Below are 13,800 nucleotides of genomic sequence, written 5' to 3'. Positions count from 1 at the left end.
CACCCAGGCGTTCCTTCCCAGTGACTTTATACAGCACTTGCACATTCCTTCTCTTCCTTCTCCTCCTCCCTTCCTCCCCAGGATCGCAGCCCCCAGCCCCCCGGGGGCGGGTCGCGCTGAATCCCGTTTCTCCTTCTCTTTTCCCCGCCAAGATGAAGCCAGCCAGAGCCCTCCGCTGCCCGGGGCCCCGGGCTCTCACTACGGGATCCCCGAGAACAGCAGCCCCCCCGGCGACCAGACCGCACCCCCCGCGAAAGAGAAGCCCAAACGCAACGGGAGCCGGGGGCTGGAGGATGTCCGGCCCAGCGTGGAGACCCTCCTGGACGAGCTGGAGAGCTCCGTGCCCAGCCCCGTGTGAGTGCCGGCGGGCCCCGGGGAGTTCGGGCCGGCGGGCCCGGAGAGCGACAGCCCCGGGCGGCCCCTCTGCACCGAGGGGCCGGCGGGCGACCGACCCTCGACTGGGCGGGGGGCGGACGGGGCGGGGAACGCGTCCGACTCCCGCTCTCCCCTGCAGCCCGGCCATCACCATGAGCCAGGGGGAGGTGAGCAGCCCCCAGCCGGTCCCCTCCAGCCAGCAGCAGACCCGCATATCCGCCTCCTCCGCCACCCGCGAGCTGGACGAGCTGATGGCGTCGCTCTCCGACTTCAAGGTGCTCCGCTGCCCCCCTCCCGCCCCCCCCGACGGAGGGGTGGGGGGTGCCCCCTCCTCTGCTTGTCCTGCGCGTTGGGGGCTCGGTGGCCGGGGTGGCCGCAGTCTGCGTCCGGGTGAGGTGCCTGACGAGCTGGGGAGGGAAGCGCGTGCGTTTCAGGGAGGGTGCGGGGGTCGGGGCCTTGCGTCGCTGCCCGCCGCAGGGTGGGCAGAGGATTGTGCATCGGGGGGCATTCCTGGCCCCCGAGGCCTGCCGGTATGCGGCGCCGAGGCGGGTTGTGCCGCGAGTCGGGTGCAGACAAAGGGCCTTGTGTTGTGGCTGTTCTCCGGGGCGGGGAGGGTGCTGGCCCCCGGGGTGGGACGAAAGGGTCGGGGGATCGCTCGGACCTGGGGAGCCCCGGGTCTCGGGGTTCAGCGTCCCCCATGACCCCCAGCCACGCAGGACTCCACCCGTCTGCGGCCCGTGGGGTAAGTGAGCGAGCCCCCCATCCGGGCGGCGGTCCAGCTTCCCTTCCTGCCTCCCGATGAATTGCTCGTTCTCTGCCCAGAAGCCACTGGGTTTGTGCCTCAGCTTCTCCCTCCGCCCTCCACTGGTTTTCCAACCCTCTGGCCTCCGGGGCCGTGGGAGAACATAGAAATAATAGTAGTGGGATGGGAAGCAGGGCGGCCTAGGGAAAAGAGCGTGAGCCTGGGAGACAAGAGGCCCGGGGTTCTCATCCCGGCTCTGTCACTTACCTGCTGTGTCATCTTGGACGGATCACTTCCCTTCTCGGTGCCTCAGTTTTCTCTTCTGCAAAATGGGAATTCAACACTCCCTCCTACATAGACTTTGAGCCCCTGGTAGGATTCGGTAGTCTTGTGCCTACCCCAGCGTTTAGTACGGTGCCTAGTGGATAGAGCTTGGGCCTGGGAGTCGGGAGGAGCTGGGTTCTAATCCCCGCTCTGCCACTTGTCTGCTGCGTGACCTTGGGGAAGTAGTTCACTTCTCTGGGCCTCAGTTACCTCATCTGTAAAATGGGGATTAAGACTCTGATTCCTCTGTGGGACAGGGACTGTGCCCAACCCAATTTGCTTGTTTCCACTCCAGTGCTTAGTACAGGCCTGGCACATAGTAAGCCTTAACAAATACCACAGTTATTATTATTTCAGTGCTTGGCATGTAATAAACACTTAACAGATACCAAAATTATTACTAGTAGTAGTAAGTGCAGGAGATAGGACGTTCAGGAGAAAATACGTCCCTAAATCGCTATAAATGGGAAAAGACTCGGCGGCATTTGATGGTGATAATAATAATAGTAGTAGTGGTGAATAAGAAGTGCTCAGTAAGTACGTGGCGTTGTACTAAATGCTGGAAAAAAGCGCAAGGTCTCCGTCCCTCAGTGCGGGGCTCGCGATCTAGAAATAAGGACAGGGAGAAAGGGATTGGTGACAAATACATAAGGAGAGACTCCCGCTCACCTCCCTTCCTCCAGCAGTCATTCTGGGAGGGTAACCGCACCTTGCCTGGAAGCCTCACCGGCTCTGGGGCGGGTGGGATCTTTATTTAAAGGGCTGAGAAAGTTACCAAGGTCTGGACTGGGGGGCCGGAGGCCGCAGGCTTCTCCCGAGTTGCTGACGTTGCTTCCTCACTGGAGCTTCCCGGCCGACCCCGAGGGAGGCTGGGAATGAAGGAGGCGGCGGGGAGGCGGAGGCGGGCTGGCTGGCTTCGTCTCCCGGGCCTATGGCACCGAAGGGGTTCGACCAACCGACAGGTCCATCGGACTCATCTCTCAGGTGGATGAAGGTTCGGGGGAGGGGGTGATAGCGCCGGGGCCTCCCGGAGTAACTGTGGTGCTGGATCGTCACGGTCACCTGCCGACCTCTCTGATCCAGTGCCGTCGACGGATCGTAGTTATTGAGCGCTCACTGTGTGCAGAGCACCGTACTGAGCACTTGGGAGACGACAGCACAGCGATATAACAGCCAAACTTCCCTCCTGGAGGACTGGAGGGTGAGGTCGGCCGCCCCGCATTCAGAGTCCGGGCCGGGGGCTCGGACTCCGGGCGTTTCCGCACGACTCTCGCTGCCGGCCCTGCCCTGGCCCCGGTGGAGCCCGGCCTGACTCCAGCTGTCTCGGGCACCCTCAATCAATCGAACCATCAGTCCATCGATGGAAGATGTTTATTGAGCGCTTTCTTTGGGCTGAACGCCTTCGGCAAATAACCCGGGTGGAGCCTAGGAGAATGGAGGGTTCTGTGGACCTCAGTCCCGGCCGGGGGAGATCGGAGGCATCCAGGGTGGACAGTTGCCCACGGCTGGTGAGGTCCGCAGGGGCCGGCGGTTTTCCCATTCCCTCTGGGGATTTTCCCGGCTGGTGACTTTGTCCAGCTGGGAGAGTCTCTCGCTCTGCTGAGGTGCGTAAGGGAGTCGGTCCTCCCTCTGTCCCTCTCTCCGTCTCTCCTTCCGTCCCGCTTTCCGTCCCGTCTCCCTCCATCCCGTCTCTTTCTGGCCCTCCCCCCGCCCCACTTCCCTCTCTCTCAAGGGTTCAGTCTTGGAGCCTCCTTCCCCAGATCAGGCCTTCCAGTGATCCGGGCCTCCTGGGTCAGACCCTGCAGCCTGAGCACGAGCGTTGTCTGGGGTAGCGGGACTGGGCCCCTTCCCCCTCTCCTTGACTGCTGTCAGAGGACGGAGACAAGAGTCCCGAGAGAGAGGGTTCTCATGGGACCAGAGTGGGCCGCGGGGTTCAGCTGCCCGAGGCCCTCTCTGAGATTCGCTGGCTGCCCCAGCTGGGTCTCGGCCGGCTCCAGGCGGGTCGGAAGACCAAGCCGGGACCCCTGAGGTGGATTCTGGCCCTCCGCCTTAGCGTTCCTCACCCCTTCTCTCCCCGGGGCCTTTCTGTTTCTTCTCCTCCAGACCGGCTCCCCCTTGCCACTGAGCTCTGAGCGCCCCCCAGAGCTGCTCCGCCAGGGACCTCCAGGCTCCCTCAGCACCCGTCCTCCTCCCCCTCTCTCCGCCTCTCCGCTGCCCCCGGCCCAACCGCCCTCCGCCAGCCCCGGCCGCGGCTCGCCGTTCCTGTGCGTCGAGGAGCAGGAGGGTCGCGGGACGAGTCCCCCGACCGGGGGCCGGGCCTCCGGGACCCCCGCCCGCCCTCAGCCGCTCGGTCGGCCCCAACTCGGGGCCGAGTCTGACGCCGCCCCCGAAAAGCCCCCCGGAATCTCCTTCATGGAGGACTGTCTGATTCTCCTCGAGGCAGAGGACCGGGGGAGAGATCCCGCCAGAGGCGCGCTGGGCGGTGCCGACGGGCTTCCCGGAGCGACGCTCCCCCGACCCCTCAGCCCGGCTGGGGTGGGCGGAGGGTCCGGGCTGCCCGGCCCACCTCGTGGGGAGCGCGCCAGTCCTCCCCGCCCGGAAGAAGCCGCAGCTGCCGCCCGGGATCGGCCGGGGGCCCCCGAGCGGAAACCTCCCACCGGAGCGGCCCCGGGGCCCCGGGACCCGCCGGAACCAGCCGTGGTGGCGACGGACCGTCCGGGCGTCCTTCCCGACCTCTACTGTCGGCAGCCGGATGGAGGAGCGGGGTCTAGGGACAGAGCGGGCGGAGAGAGAGCTCCCGGCAGAGGGGCCACCGGCGGCCCGGGCCGGGGGGCCCGAGAGGCCGGGAGAGATGCGCCGGAGCCGCCGCCTGCCCTCGAGATGTCCGGCAAGGAGAGGATTTCCACTTCTGGCCAGGCAGGCGCGGGAGCGGGGCCGGGGGAGCGCGGGGTGGCGGCTCACCCGCTGTGCATGGTGTGAGCGTGCCCGGCCCCCCGCCCCCCAGCTCCCTTCACACTAATAGCATGCGCCCCGCCCCGGTTCCGCCGACCGTTGAGCTGCCTGGAAGGCCCGGAGCCCACGTTGGCTGGGGTGGGGCACCGGTGCCGAGAGCCCGAGGGGTCCCGCCTGTGCCCGCCGAGGAGACCTGAGAAGAGGCCCGGGCCGTGGCACGGACCCAGAGATATAGCTGCTCCCCAGCCTGTGGCCCGGTCTAGCCGGGGTCTCCAAAGATGGCTCCTCCCGGAGCTCGGAGGCCCCGTTCCCTCGGGCCGGAGGGGCACTGGGCCCTAAGAGGCAGCCTCTGTGCTGCGGGGAGGCCCCTGGGGCTGTCTGTCCCTGGTCCTTCTCTCTAGCCACCAGCCCCGCTTGCCCTCCAGACAAGACCCAGACCAGTGAGTGGTGGCCCCTGCCTCAAGGAAAGAGTGGCCTCCCGGCCTGTGCCCGGAATGGATTCGCCCTCCTCCCCTTTCTGCTTCTCTTTCTCCTCCTCCTCCTCTCCCCCACCCCCCGCCTCCTCGCGGGACCCCCCGTGACGGGCCGCCCCCTTGTCGCTCAGATCCGCTCGGTGATCCGGAGGAGCCGGGAGACGGCCCACGCGCACCCCATGTCCCGGGAGGCTTGGCCCCGCCGCCGTCCGGGCCCGGTCGTCCTGCAGCAGACCCCGTCCCGGGACCGGCTCATCTCCGAGCTGCGGGGCCGGCTGGGCCTCGGGCCCGCGGAGGTGGAGGAGGCGGAGGCTGCCGGGGGCGGCCCGGAGGCCTGGTTGACGGAAGGCGTGGTCATCACCGTGCAGCCCCGGGGGCGGCAGGATGGGGGGCAGCTCATAGAGAAGGTAGCGGGTGGGCAGACTGGCCCGGGCCCGGTTCCCTGGAAGGAAACGGCCAGGGAGGGCCGGGGGTCAGGGAGAGGGCCCAGGGCTGATTCCCGTTTTTTAAGTCCCTGATCTTTCCGGGAAGCACGGAGGCTCAAGGGAGCCCAGCAACCTTGGGGCTAGGAGACCTCTGAGCCCAGATCTGGGCCGGGCCCAGAAAAGGCCCTGGCTCCCGGCCCCTGGAGAACCGTGGGCAGGGGAGGGTCCAGCCCCGTGGGGTCGGGGGCGAGTGTGGTGCCAGGGAGGGCTAGGAGGCCTCAGGAGCCCTGGCCAAGCGGAGGGGGACCTGGGCTTCTTTTCTCGCTTTCTCACTCCTCTCCCTCCTCTCTCCCTAGGTCGTGTTCCCTCCTGACTCTCCCATTCCCCTGAGAAGAACCATCTCTGTTCCAGTCTCTCCTCCTCTTCTTCCTCCTCCTTCTCCTCCTCTTCTCGTTCCTCCCCCGGCTTCCCCCCAGGGTTACAGAGAAGCCCCCGAGAGTAGCCCGGGCCCCGCCCCGGCCCCGGCCGAGCCGCCCCTCCGCCCCACCTCCCCTCCCGGGCCTTCGTCCCCTCCTCGTTCCGTACCCCCGGGCCGCCGCGACCCTCCCCGGGCCGAGAAGACCCTGACCGGGCCGGGCTTCCCTCCTCCCGAGGGACCCGCTGCCCCCCGCCCACCCCCCACCCCGGCGGCCCCCGGCTCCGTGACTTCTGTGGGCTGCCAGACGGACGCGGATCCTCTCTTCCCCCCGATGCAGGCAGGCAGGCTCCCCGCCCGCTCCGGCCCCTCGGCCCTCCTCACCCCGACCCCGCCGGGCCGCCTGACTCCTTCCGTGGCCCAGGGCAGAGCGGGCGCCGCGCCCTCTCATCCCCCCTGCCCGGACCGGCCCCTCACCTCGGTTTGTCCTCTTTCTCTGTAGGTGCCTGCGCCTCCTCCAGCCCAGGGCCCGTCCCGGGCCCCGCTGGGCACCAGCCCTCCCCTCGGCCCTGCCAACCCCAGGAAGGCAGCCGGCCTCTCCTCCCCAGGGGACGAGCTGGCTTACATCCTGGCCCCTCCTGAGGGCTGCTCCCAGCAGCCCCTGGCGAGGAAAGAAAGGGGGGACAGGAGCGAGGCGATGGCTTTGTGTGGGCCGACGGGGTCCTTTTTAGTTAGAGAGGAGGCCCTAGCCTCCCCCTTCCCACCGGGCCCAAGGAAAGGGAGAGCTCCCGGCCCCCTCCCCTCCATTCTCCATTCTAGGCCGCACCCGGATCCTTCCGGCCACGCTCCCGGCCTTTCCCCTCCCCTCCCCACAGCTTCTGTCTTCCCACACCTCCTGCTCCTCCTCCTCCATTCCCCTTCTCCTTTCCTGCCCGCCGGGGAGGGGCCTCATCTCTCATGGTTCCCCCTGCCCCGGCCTCCAAGGAGTGGTTGTCGGACTCCCTCCTCCGGGAGCCGTCGGTCAGGGATCAGCCGGGCCCGGGGCGGCCTCTCTGATATCGTTGTCCTTTCTCTCTGTCTGTCTGTCCGTCTGTGTGATTTATTCCATTTCCCCCGTGGAAGATCCAGGAGCTAGAGCCCAGAGCAGCTGGAGAAGCTGGCGGGGATGCAACCTGGCTTCCCAATGGCAGGCAGAGCTGTGAGGGCAGAGCAGAGGGAGTGGTTAGTGCCCGAGGCTGGGGGCTCCCGGGGCCGGCTCCCCCACCCAGCTCGTCGTCCCCCGTGGGCAGCTGCGGCTCCAAGAGCCCGGCGTGGGTCCCGGGGCCTTTGGCCCCGGCGAGATCTTCCCCGGGGGCCGAAGGCCCGGGCTTCCCCTGCTCCGTCTCCCCACTTCTGCCTCTCTGGGCGTCGTGGTCGCGACCTCAAGGGGGGCGGGGGGGCGGGGCGGAGGGGCTGCCCCACGGCCGAGAGAGCGGAGGGCCCTGAGGCTTCCGGAGCCGGGTACCGCGGGACACCGGGAGGGGACTGGGCGGACCCCCTCCCCCCCCCCGCTCCTGACCTCGCCCTCCTCTCGTCCCCCAGTTCATGGCCCAGGGGAAGGTGGGGGGCGGCTCGCCCCCCGGGGGTCCCCCGAAGCCAGGGAGCCAGCTGGACAGCATGCTGGGCAGCCTGCAGTCGGACCTGAACAAGCTGGGCGTCGCCACCGTGGCCAAGGGCGTCTGCGGGGCCTGCAAGAAGCCCATCGCCGGCCAGGTGAGGTTTCTGGGCCGCCCCCAGGGCGGGCGGGGGCTCAGGGGAGAGCCCTGCCGACCCCCACCCCCCTTACCGGCCCCGTGCCCCTCTAGGTGGTGACGGCCATGGGGAAGACCTGGCATCCGGAGCACTTCGTCTGCACCCACTGCCAGGAGGAGATCGGCTCGCGGAACTTCTTCGAGCGCGACGGGCAGCCTTACTGTGAAAAAGACTATCACAACCTCTTCTCCCCACGCTGCTATTACTGCAACGGGCCCATCCTGGATGTGAGTGTCGGGCTCAGAACGTCCCGCGACCTTCTGCCCCCGGGCCCGGGGACAGAGTCTCGGGGCCCCGACGGTGCCGCCTGACCCACCCCGAGCCCCACCGTGGGGCTTAAATCCCTTCCGGGGGGATTTACCGGGCACTTTCTGCGTTCAGAGCACTGCTCTAAGGGCCTGGGGTAAATACGTGTGTTTTATTTAGTTGTATCGATGTCTGGTGCCCGGTCTAGACTGGGAGCTCGTTGTGGGCGGGGAACGTGTCTGCCCACTCTGTTATATTGTGCTCTCCCAAGCGATTAATAATGCTGGTATTTGTTAAGCGCTTACTATGTGCAGAGCACCGTTCTAAGCGCTGGGGGAGATACAGGGTCATCAGGTCGTCCCACGTGAGGCTCACGGTCTTCATCCCCATTTTCCAGATGAGGTCACCGAGGCCCAGAGAAGCGAAGTGACTCGCCCACAGTCCCACAGCTGACAAGTGGCGGAGCCCGGGATTCGAACCCATGACCTCCGACTCCCAAGCCCGGGCTCTTTCCACTGAGCCACGCTGCTCTGCCTACAGTAAGCACTCTGTGCTGAAGCAGTCCTGCCTAGTGGATAGAGCCCAGGCCTGGGAGTCAGAGGGTCCTGCATGCTAATCCCAACTCTCGTAGCTCTCTGCTGTGTGACCTTGGGCAAATCACTTCACTTCTCTGGGTCTCAGTTCCCTCGTTTGTAAAACGGGGATTGAGACGGTGAGCCCCACGTGGGACGGGGACTGGGTGCAACCTGATCGGTCTGTTCCTACCCCAGCGCGTAGAACATTGCTTGACACATAGTGAGCGCTAAACCGATATCATCATCGTTACCGTCATTGTTATATATATATATATATATATATATATATATATATATATATACGATCGATCGGGTCGGGAGAATCCGATCCGAAAGAGGCCGCCGGGCGCTTCCTTCCACAGAAAGTGGTGACCGCCCTGGACCGGACGTGGCACCCGGAGCATTTCTTCTGTGCCCAGTGTGGAGCCTTCTTCGGACCTGAAGGTACAGGATCTGTCCTGGGGGCGAAGGCCAGTGCGGTGGGAGTCGGGGAGGGAGGGAGGAAGCCAGCACCGGGGAGAGGGAAAGGTGAGTCGGTGCGGGGGGTGGAGGGGGCGTGAGAGGCGGGCTTTGCCACGACGGCCTACTTAATAATAATAATAATAATAATAATAATAATAATGGTAACTTCTGCCCTCCAGGTTTCCACGAGAAGGACGGCAAGGCGTACTGCCGCAAGGATTATTTCGACATGTTTGCCCCCAAGTGCGGGGGCTGTGCCCGGGCCATCCTGGAGAATTACATCTCAGCACTCAACACCCTCTGGCATCCAGAGTGCTTCGTCTGCCGGGTGAGTGGCCCCGCCAGAGCCCCCTCCCGCGCTGCCTGCTCTTTCCCTGCCGCCCCACAGTCAGTCGACCAGCCGACCCGTGTGGAAAGAGGCCGGGTTTAGGAGGCAGAGGTCGGGGGTTCGAATCCCGGCTCCGCCGCCTCTCAGCTCCGTGACTGTGGGCAAGTCACTTCACTTCTCTGGGCCTCGGTGACCTCATTTGGAAAATGGGGATTAAGACCTTGAGCCCCACGTGGGACAACCCGGTCACCCTGTATCTACCCCAGCGCTTAGAACGGTGCTCGGCACATAGTAAGCGCTTAACAAAGACCACCATTCTTCCTATTATTTACCGAGCGCTCGCCGCGTGCCGAGCACCGGACGAAGCGCTTGGCCCAGTGGATGGAGCACGGGCCTGGGAGTCCGAGCGACCTGGGCTCTAATCCCTGCTCCGCCGCTTGTCTGCTGCGTGACCCTGGGCAAGTCACTTAACCTCTCTGTGCTTCAGTTCCCTCGTCCGTCTAATGGGAATTAAGACCGTGAGCCCCACGGGGGACGGGGACTCCAACTTTGCATGTGGCCCGGTGCTTAATACAGTGCCTGGCACATAGTAAGCACTTAGCAAATACCATTTGCTTGTACTCTCCCAAGCGCTTAATCACACAGTAAGCGCTCAGTAGATACAATCGAATGAATGAATGGACCATTTTAAAAACAAACCAACAGAAAGAGAGTCGGTAGACGGGTTTGCGACCCACGAGGAACTTCCACTCTAGCGTAAGAGGCCGCGGACGAGTCAAGCCGGGACCCGTGGGGGACAGGGACTGTATCCGACCTGATCATATCGACCCTAGCGCTTAGTACAGTTCTTGGCACTTAACAAATGCCATTAAAAAAATGTGAGCTGCCCAGTACTTGTGAATGGATAATTATTGATAATAATTTTGGTATTTTTAAGCACTTACTATGTGCCAGGCACTGTACTAAGCACTGAGTTGGATCCAAGCAAATGAGGTTGGACACGGGCCCTGTCGCTCGTGGGGCTCACAGTCTCAATCCCCATTTTACAGCCGAGGTAACCGAGGCCCAGAGAAGTGAAGTGACTCGCCGAAGGGCAAAGGGGGCAAAGGGGCTTCCTCCCTAAGACGTGTCTGCTTATTGCTGTATTGTCCTCTCCCAAACGCCTAGTACAGTGCCCTGCTCACGGGGAGCGCTCAGTAAATACGATTAAATGAGCGAACGAGCCACCCCGCCCCCGGTCGGGACCCCCACCCGCCTCGGGTCCGCCCTGAGGTCCGGGGTCTACCCGCCGGGGGCCGGCTCTGACCCACCCCCCGCTCTCCGCGCCCGCCAGGAGTGCTTCACCCCGTTCATCAACGGCAGCTTCTTCGAGCACGCCGGGCAGCCGTACTGCGAGGTGCATTACCACGAGCGCCGCGGCTCCCTCTGCTCCGGCTGCCAGAAGCCCATCACCGGCCGCTGCATCACCGCCATGGCCAAGAAGTTCCACCCCGAACACTTTGTCTGTGCCTTCTGCCTCAAGCAGCTCAACAAGGGAACCTTCAAGGAGCAGAACGACAAGCCCTACTGCCAGAACTGTTTCGTCAAGCTCTTCTGCTAGGGCGCGCCGGCCCCCCCGGCCCGCCCCCCGTCCCCCCGACCCCACGCTCTCCCTCCCCCGGGCCCGGCCTCCCTGACCGCTACTGTGACCCCGAGACTCCCCGACCCCCCCGGCCCCGACCCCCCTGCCCTGGGGGATCCCGAGGGGAGGGCCTGAAACTGGAACCCGCATCCCAGGCCGGACGGGTGGGGGCCGAGTCCTGCTTACGGACCCCCTCCCTCCGTCCCCGGCCGAGCTCTCTCTTCTCCCCACCCCCCGTTCTCCGCCCAGCCTCCCCCTCGCCCCCCCGCTGCCCTCGCTTGGGCCTCTACCCCTTCGCCGGGGGGGGCGGGAGACATGGCCGGTGACCCCTCACCGTGCGGAGGGCCGGAGTTGGGATTGGGGGAGCGGCATCAGGTCAGGGGTTTTGAATCTCGTCTCCCTCCTCCTCCTCCCCCTCGCCCGACCCCTCCAGGGGCAAAGCCCGGATGACCGGCTGGGCACGTTTGGGAAAAATCCCCGGAGGGGCGGCTGAAGGGCCTCCCCCACCGGGCCCGGGAGCGGGGCGTTTCCTCTCCGTCCCCGGGTCCCCTCCTTGGTGTGCGTGTGCGCGTGCGTGTGCGTGTGTTTGCGTGTGAGTATGCACATGCGTGCGGTTCCATCGGTTTTACTGTGAGAGGGCGGGAGGACTCCTATCAAGCAATAACGTTTCGTGACGACTGTTGGGGCCGGGCCCGGCTCCGGCGGCCGCCCCCGCCGACCGAAGCCCCCCGGCTGGTGACCGTACCACCCTCGGCCTTCAGAGATTTCTACACTGAGCTTTTCATTCCTGTCGTCTGATTTTTGCTTTTAATTCTCTATACCGACTGATTTTGAAGAGATTTTATGAAAGATCCTTTTTGTACCCCCTGCCTCTCCCCCCACTCCCCACCCCGGCCTCCTCAGCCGGCCCCGTTCGCCGACTGGCCGTCCGGGGCGGTGTCCTTCGGGGTTTTCTATGTACCGAGGGCTTGTGGCCCGGGGAGGCGACTTGTATTTTTTCTAGCACAAGCAGGTGAGCTGTGAGCAGCTTTTCCGTCCCCTTCTCGGATCACCCGGACCCTTTTTGTAACCCGTCGACTGCTGGATTTGAATCCTGGGGGCCGGAGGGGAGAAGGGGGCAATCGGCGGGGTTTCTGGGGCTTGCTCGAAGAAGCCGCAAGGAGTCCCGGGTCCCGGCGGGACCGCCCCGCGCCGCTCCCCTCCGTCGGGGAAGCACCGGCACCTCGGGCTCTCCCTCGGCTTCCCGGGTGGGGTGGGTGGGCGGCCCGGGACCCCGCAGCCGTCCTGGTTCGGCCCCCTCTGGCGCCTTCTCTCCGAGGCTCTCGGAGCGCTCCCTGCCTTCCTCCAGGAGGCGGGACGGGAGGTGAAACCCACCCCCATTTCACGGCCGGAGCGGTTGAGGCTCGGAGAACCGAGTCGGTGACGGGTGTCGGCAGTTTAACCGCCCACTCCCCCGACCCCACTGAAACCTCCCCCGTCCCCACTGCCTCGTTTTGCCCGGTCTGAGCCGGGCGCACGTGGAACTTCGTGGGGTGGAGCGGGGCGGGGGAGCCCTCGAGGGGAGGGGATTTTTAGGGTCGCCCGGCGGGACTCAGCGCCAGACCCATCCCAGCCTCCTTTCGGGGCCGATGAAGTGGAAACCGCCCAAAACTGGGCCGGCACGGGGTCCGGCCATCCCCCACGGGAGCCCCGGGAGAAGCGGGGGCGTCGGCTGCAGCTGACTGAGCACGGCGAGATGCCCCGGGCCCTCCGGGGTTCGGACCCGGGAGACCGAGGGTCCCGTTGGCCTGGTTCTCGTTGGGGCCTGATGCCGTAGGCCTTGCCCGTCTGGGCATTCCCCTGACCGAAGCTCTCTCTTATCAGTGAGCTGCCCCCTCCTTGCCCTCTCCCCAGCCCCCACCGGCTTACAGGCTCCGCAGGGACAGCCCTCCGGGTCAACATTTCGTTGATTATTTTATTTTTTTTCTCTGTAAACTTCTAACTCAGCTTTTCCCCATTTAAATTCTCGTGATTTTACGCCAATAAAATTTACTATTATTTTCACGTTTCCTCGTGCCGGTCCCGTTTCCGTCCCCCTCCCCCATCCAGATCATCGCCGAGACCCCGACGCGGAACCAGAACTCAAAATCCTTTGGGTCTCACCCTCCCCCACCGAGGGGGAGGGCCTAAAGTCCCCGTTCGGCGAACGATCGGGCTTGTCGTCTCGGGCCTCTGCCCCTCTCTACCGTCTTCCAAACGAACCGAGTCACTGAGCTTCGGATCTCCTTTCCAGAGCCAGCTTTGGTGGCCTCTGAGGACAGCTGAGCGCCAGCTACGAGAATTGGTTTCATTTCCCAAGCACCCAGCCTTCCAAAGAAGGCTCTTGGTTTCTTTCCGAGAGTGATTTTGGTATTTGTCAAGCACTCACTATGTGCCGGGTACCGTACTAAGCGCCGGGGTGGATCGGAGAAGCAGCGTGGCTCAGTGGAAAGAGCACGGGCTTTGGAGTCAGGGCTCATGAGTTCGAATCCCAGCTCTGCCCCTTGTCGGCTGTGTGACTGTGGGCAAGTCACTTAACTTCTCTGTGCCTCAGTTCCCTCATCTGTAAATTGGGGATTAAGATTGTGAGCCCCACGTGGGACAACCTGATTCCCCTATGTCTACCCCAGCGCTTAGAACAGTGCTCTGCACATAGTAAGCGCTTAACAAATACCAACATTATTATACAAGCCGATGGGGTTGAACGCGGTCCCCGTCCCACGTGGGGCTCACGGTCTTAATCCCCATTTTACGGACGAGGAAACCGAGGCCCAGAGAAATGAAGTAACTTGCCCATGCAAATGGCGGAACCGGGATTAGAACCCAGGTCCTTCTGACTCCCCGGCCCGGACTCTTTCCGCTTGGCCGTGCTGTTTCTGATTCATTGAGTTGGTCCAACCTCCTCACTGTTCTCACTCCCTCCAACCCCTCTCCTGCTTTTTTGTTGGTTTTTTAAAATTGTGGTATTTGTTTAGCGCTTTCTATGTTCCAGGCACTGTACTAAACGCTGGGGTAGATATAAGCTAATGAGATTGGACACGGTCCCTGTCCCA

The 13,800-nt window shown here is 64.2% G+C and overlaps 1 protein-coding gene across 3 annotated transcripts in view; it reads left to right on the top strand.

The window, feature by feature from the left end:
* PXN (paxillin) overlaps positions 1–10,742 on the top strand; it is a 67,761-nt gene extending 57,019 nt beyond the window's left edge. Inside the window, exons 5-12 of one of the 3 annotated variants that reach the window (XM_029057657.1) lie at positions 153–354; positions 515–650; positions 6,829–6,927; positions 7,288–7,458; positions 7,551–7,724; positions 8,681–8,762; positions 8,960–9,108; positions 10,442–10,742. In XM_029057657.1, the coding sequence (XP_028913490.1) occupies positions 153–354; positions 515–650; positions 6,829–6,927; positions 7,288–7,458; positions 7,551–7,724; positions 8,681–8,762; positions 8,960–9,108; positions 10,442–10,708 (1,280 nt within the window). In that variant the 3' untranslated portion in view covers positions 10,709–10,742. Of the gene's footprint in view, positions 1–152; positions 355–514; positions 651–3,544; positions 4,732–6,828; positions 6,928–7,287; positions 7,459–7,550; positions 7,725–8,680; positions 8,763–8,959; positions 9,109–10,441 lie in introns of those variants that run through there. The other 2 variants (XM_029057659.1, XM_029057658.2) reach the window with 2 other exon arrangements.
* Positions 10,743–13,800: the final 3,058 nt, after the last annotated feature.

This window comes from Ornithorhynchus anatinus, chromosome 2 (assembly GCF_004115215.2).
Source record: "Ornithorhynchus anatinus isolate Pmale09 chromosome 2, mOrnAna1.pri.v4, whole genome shotgun sequence".
NCBI classification, from domain to species: domain Eukaryota; kingdom Metazoa; phylum Chordata; class Mammalia; order Monotremata; family Ornithorhynchidae; genus Ornithorhynchus; species Ornithorhynchus anatinus.
This window is presented reverse-complemented; position numbering and strand designations above follow the sequence as displayed.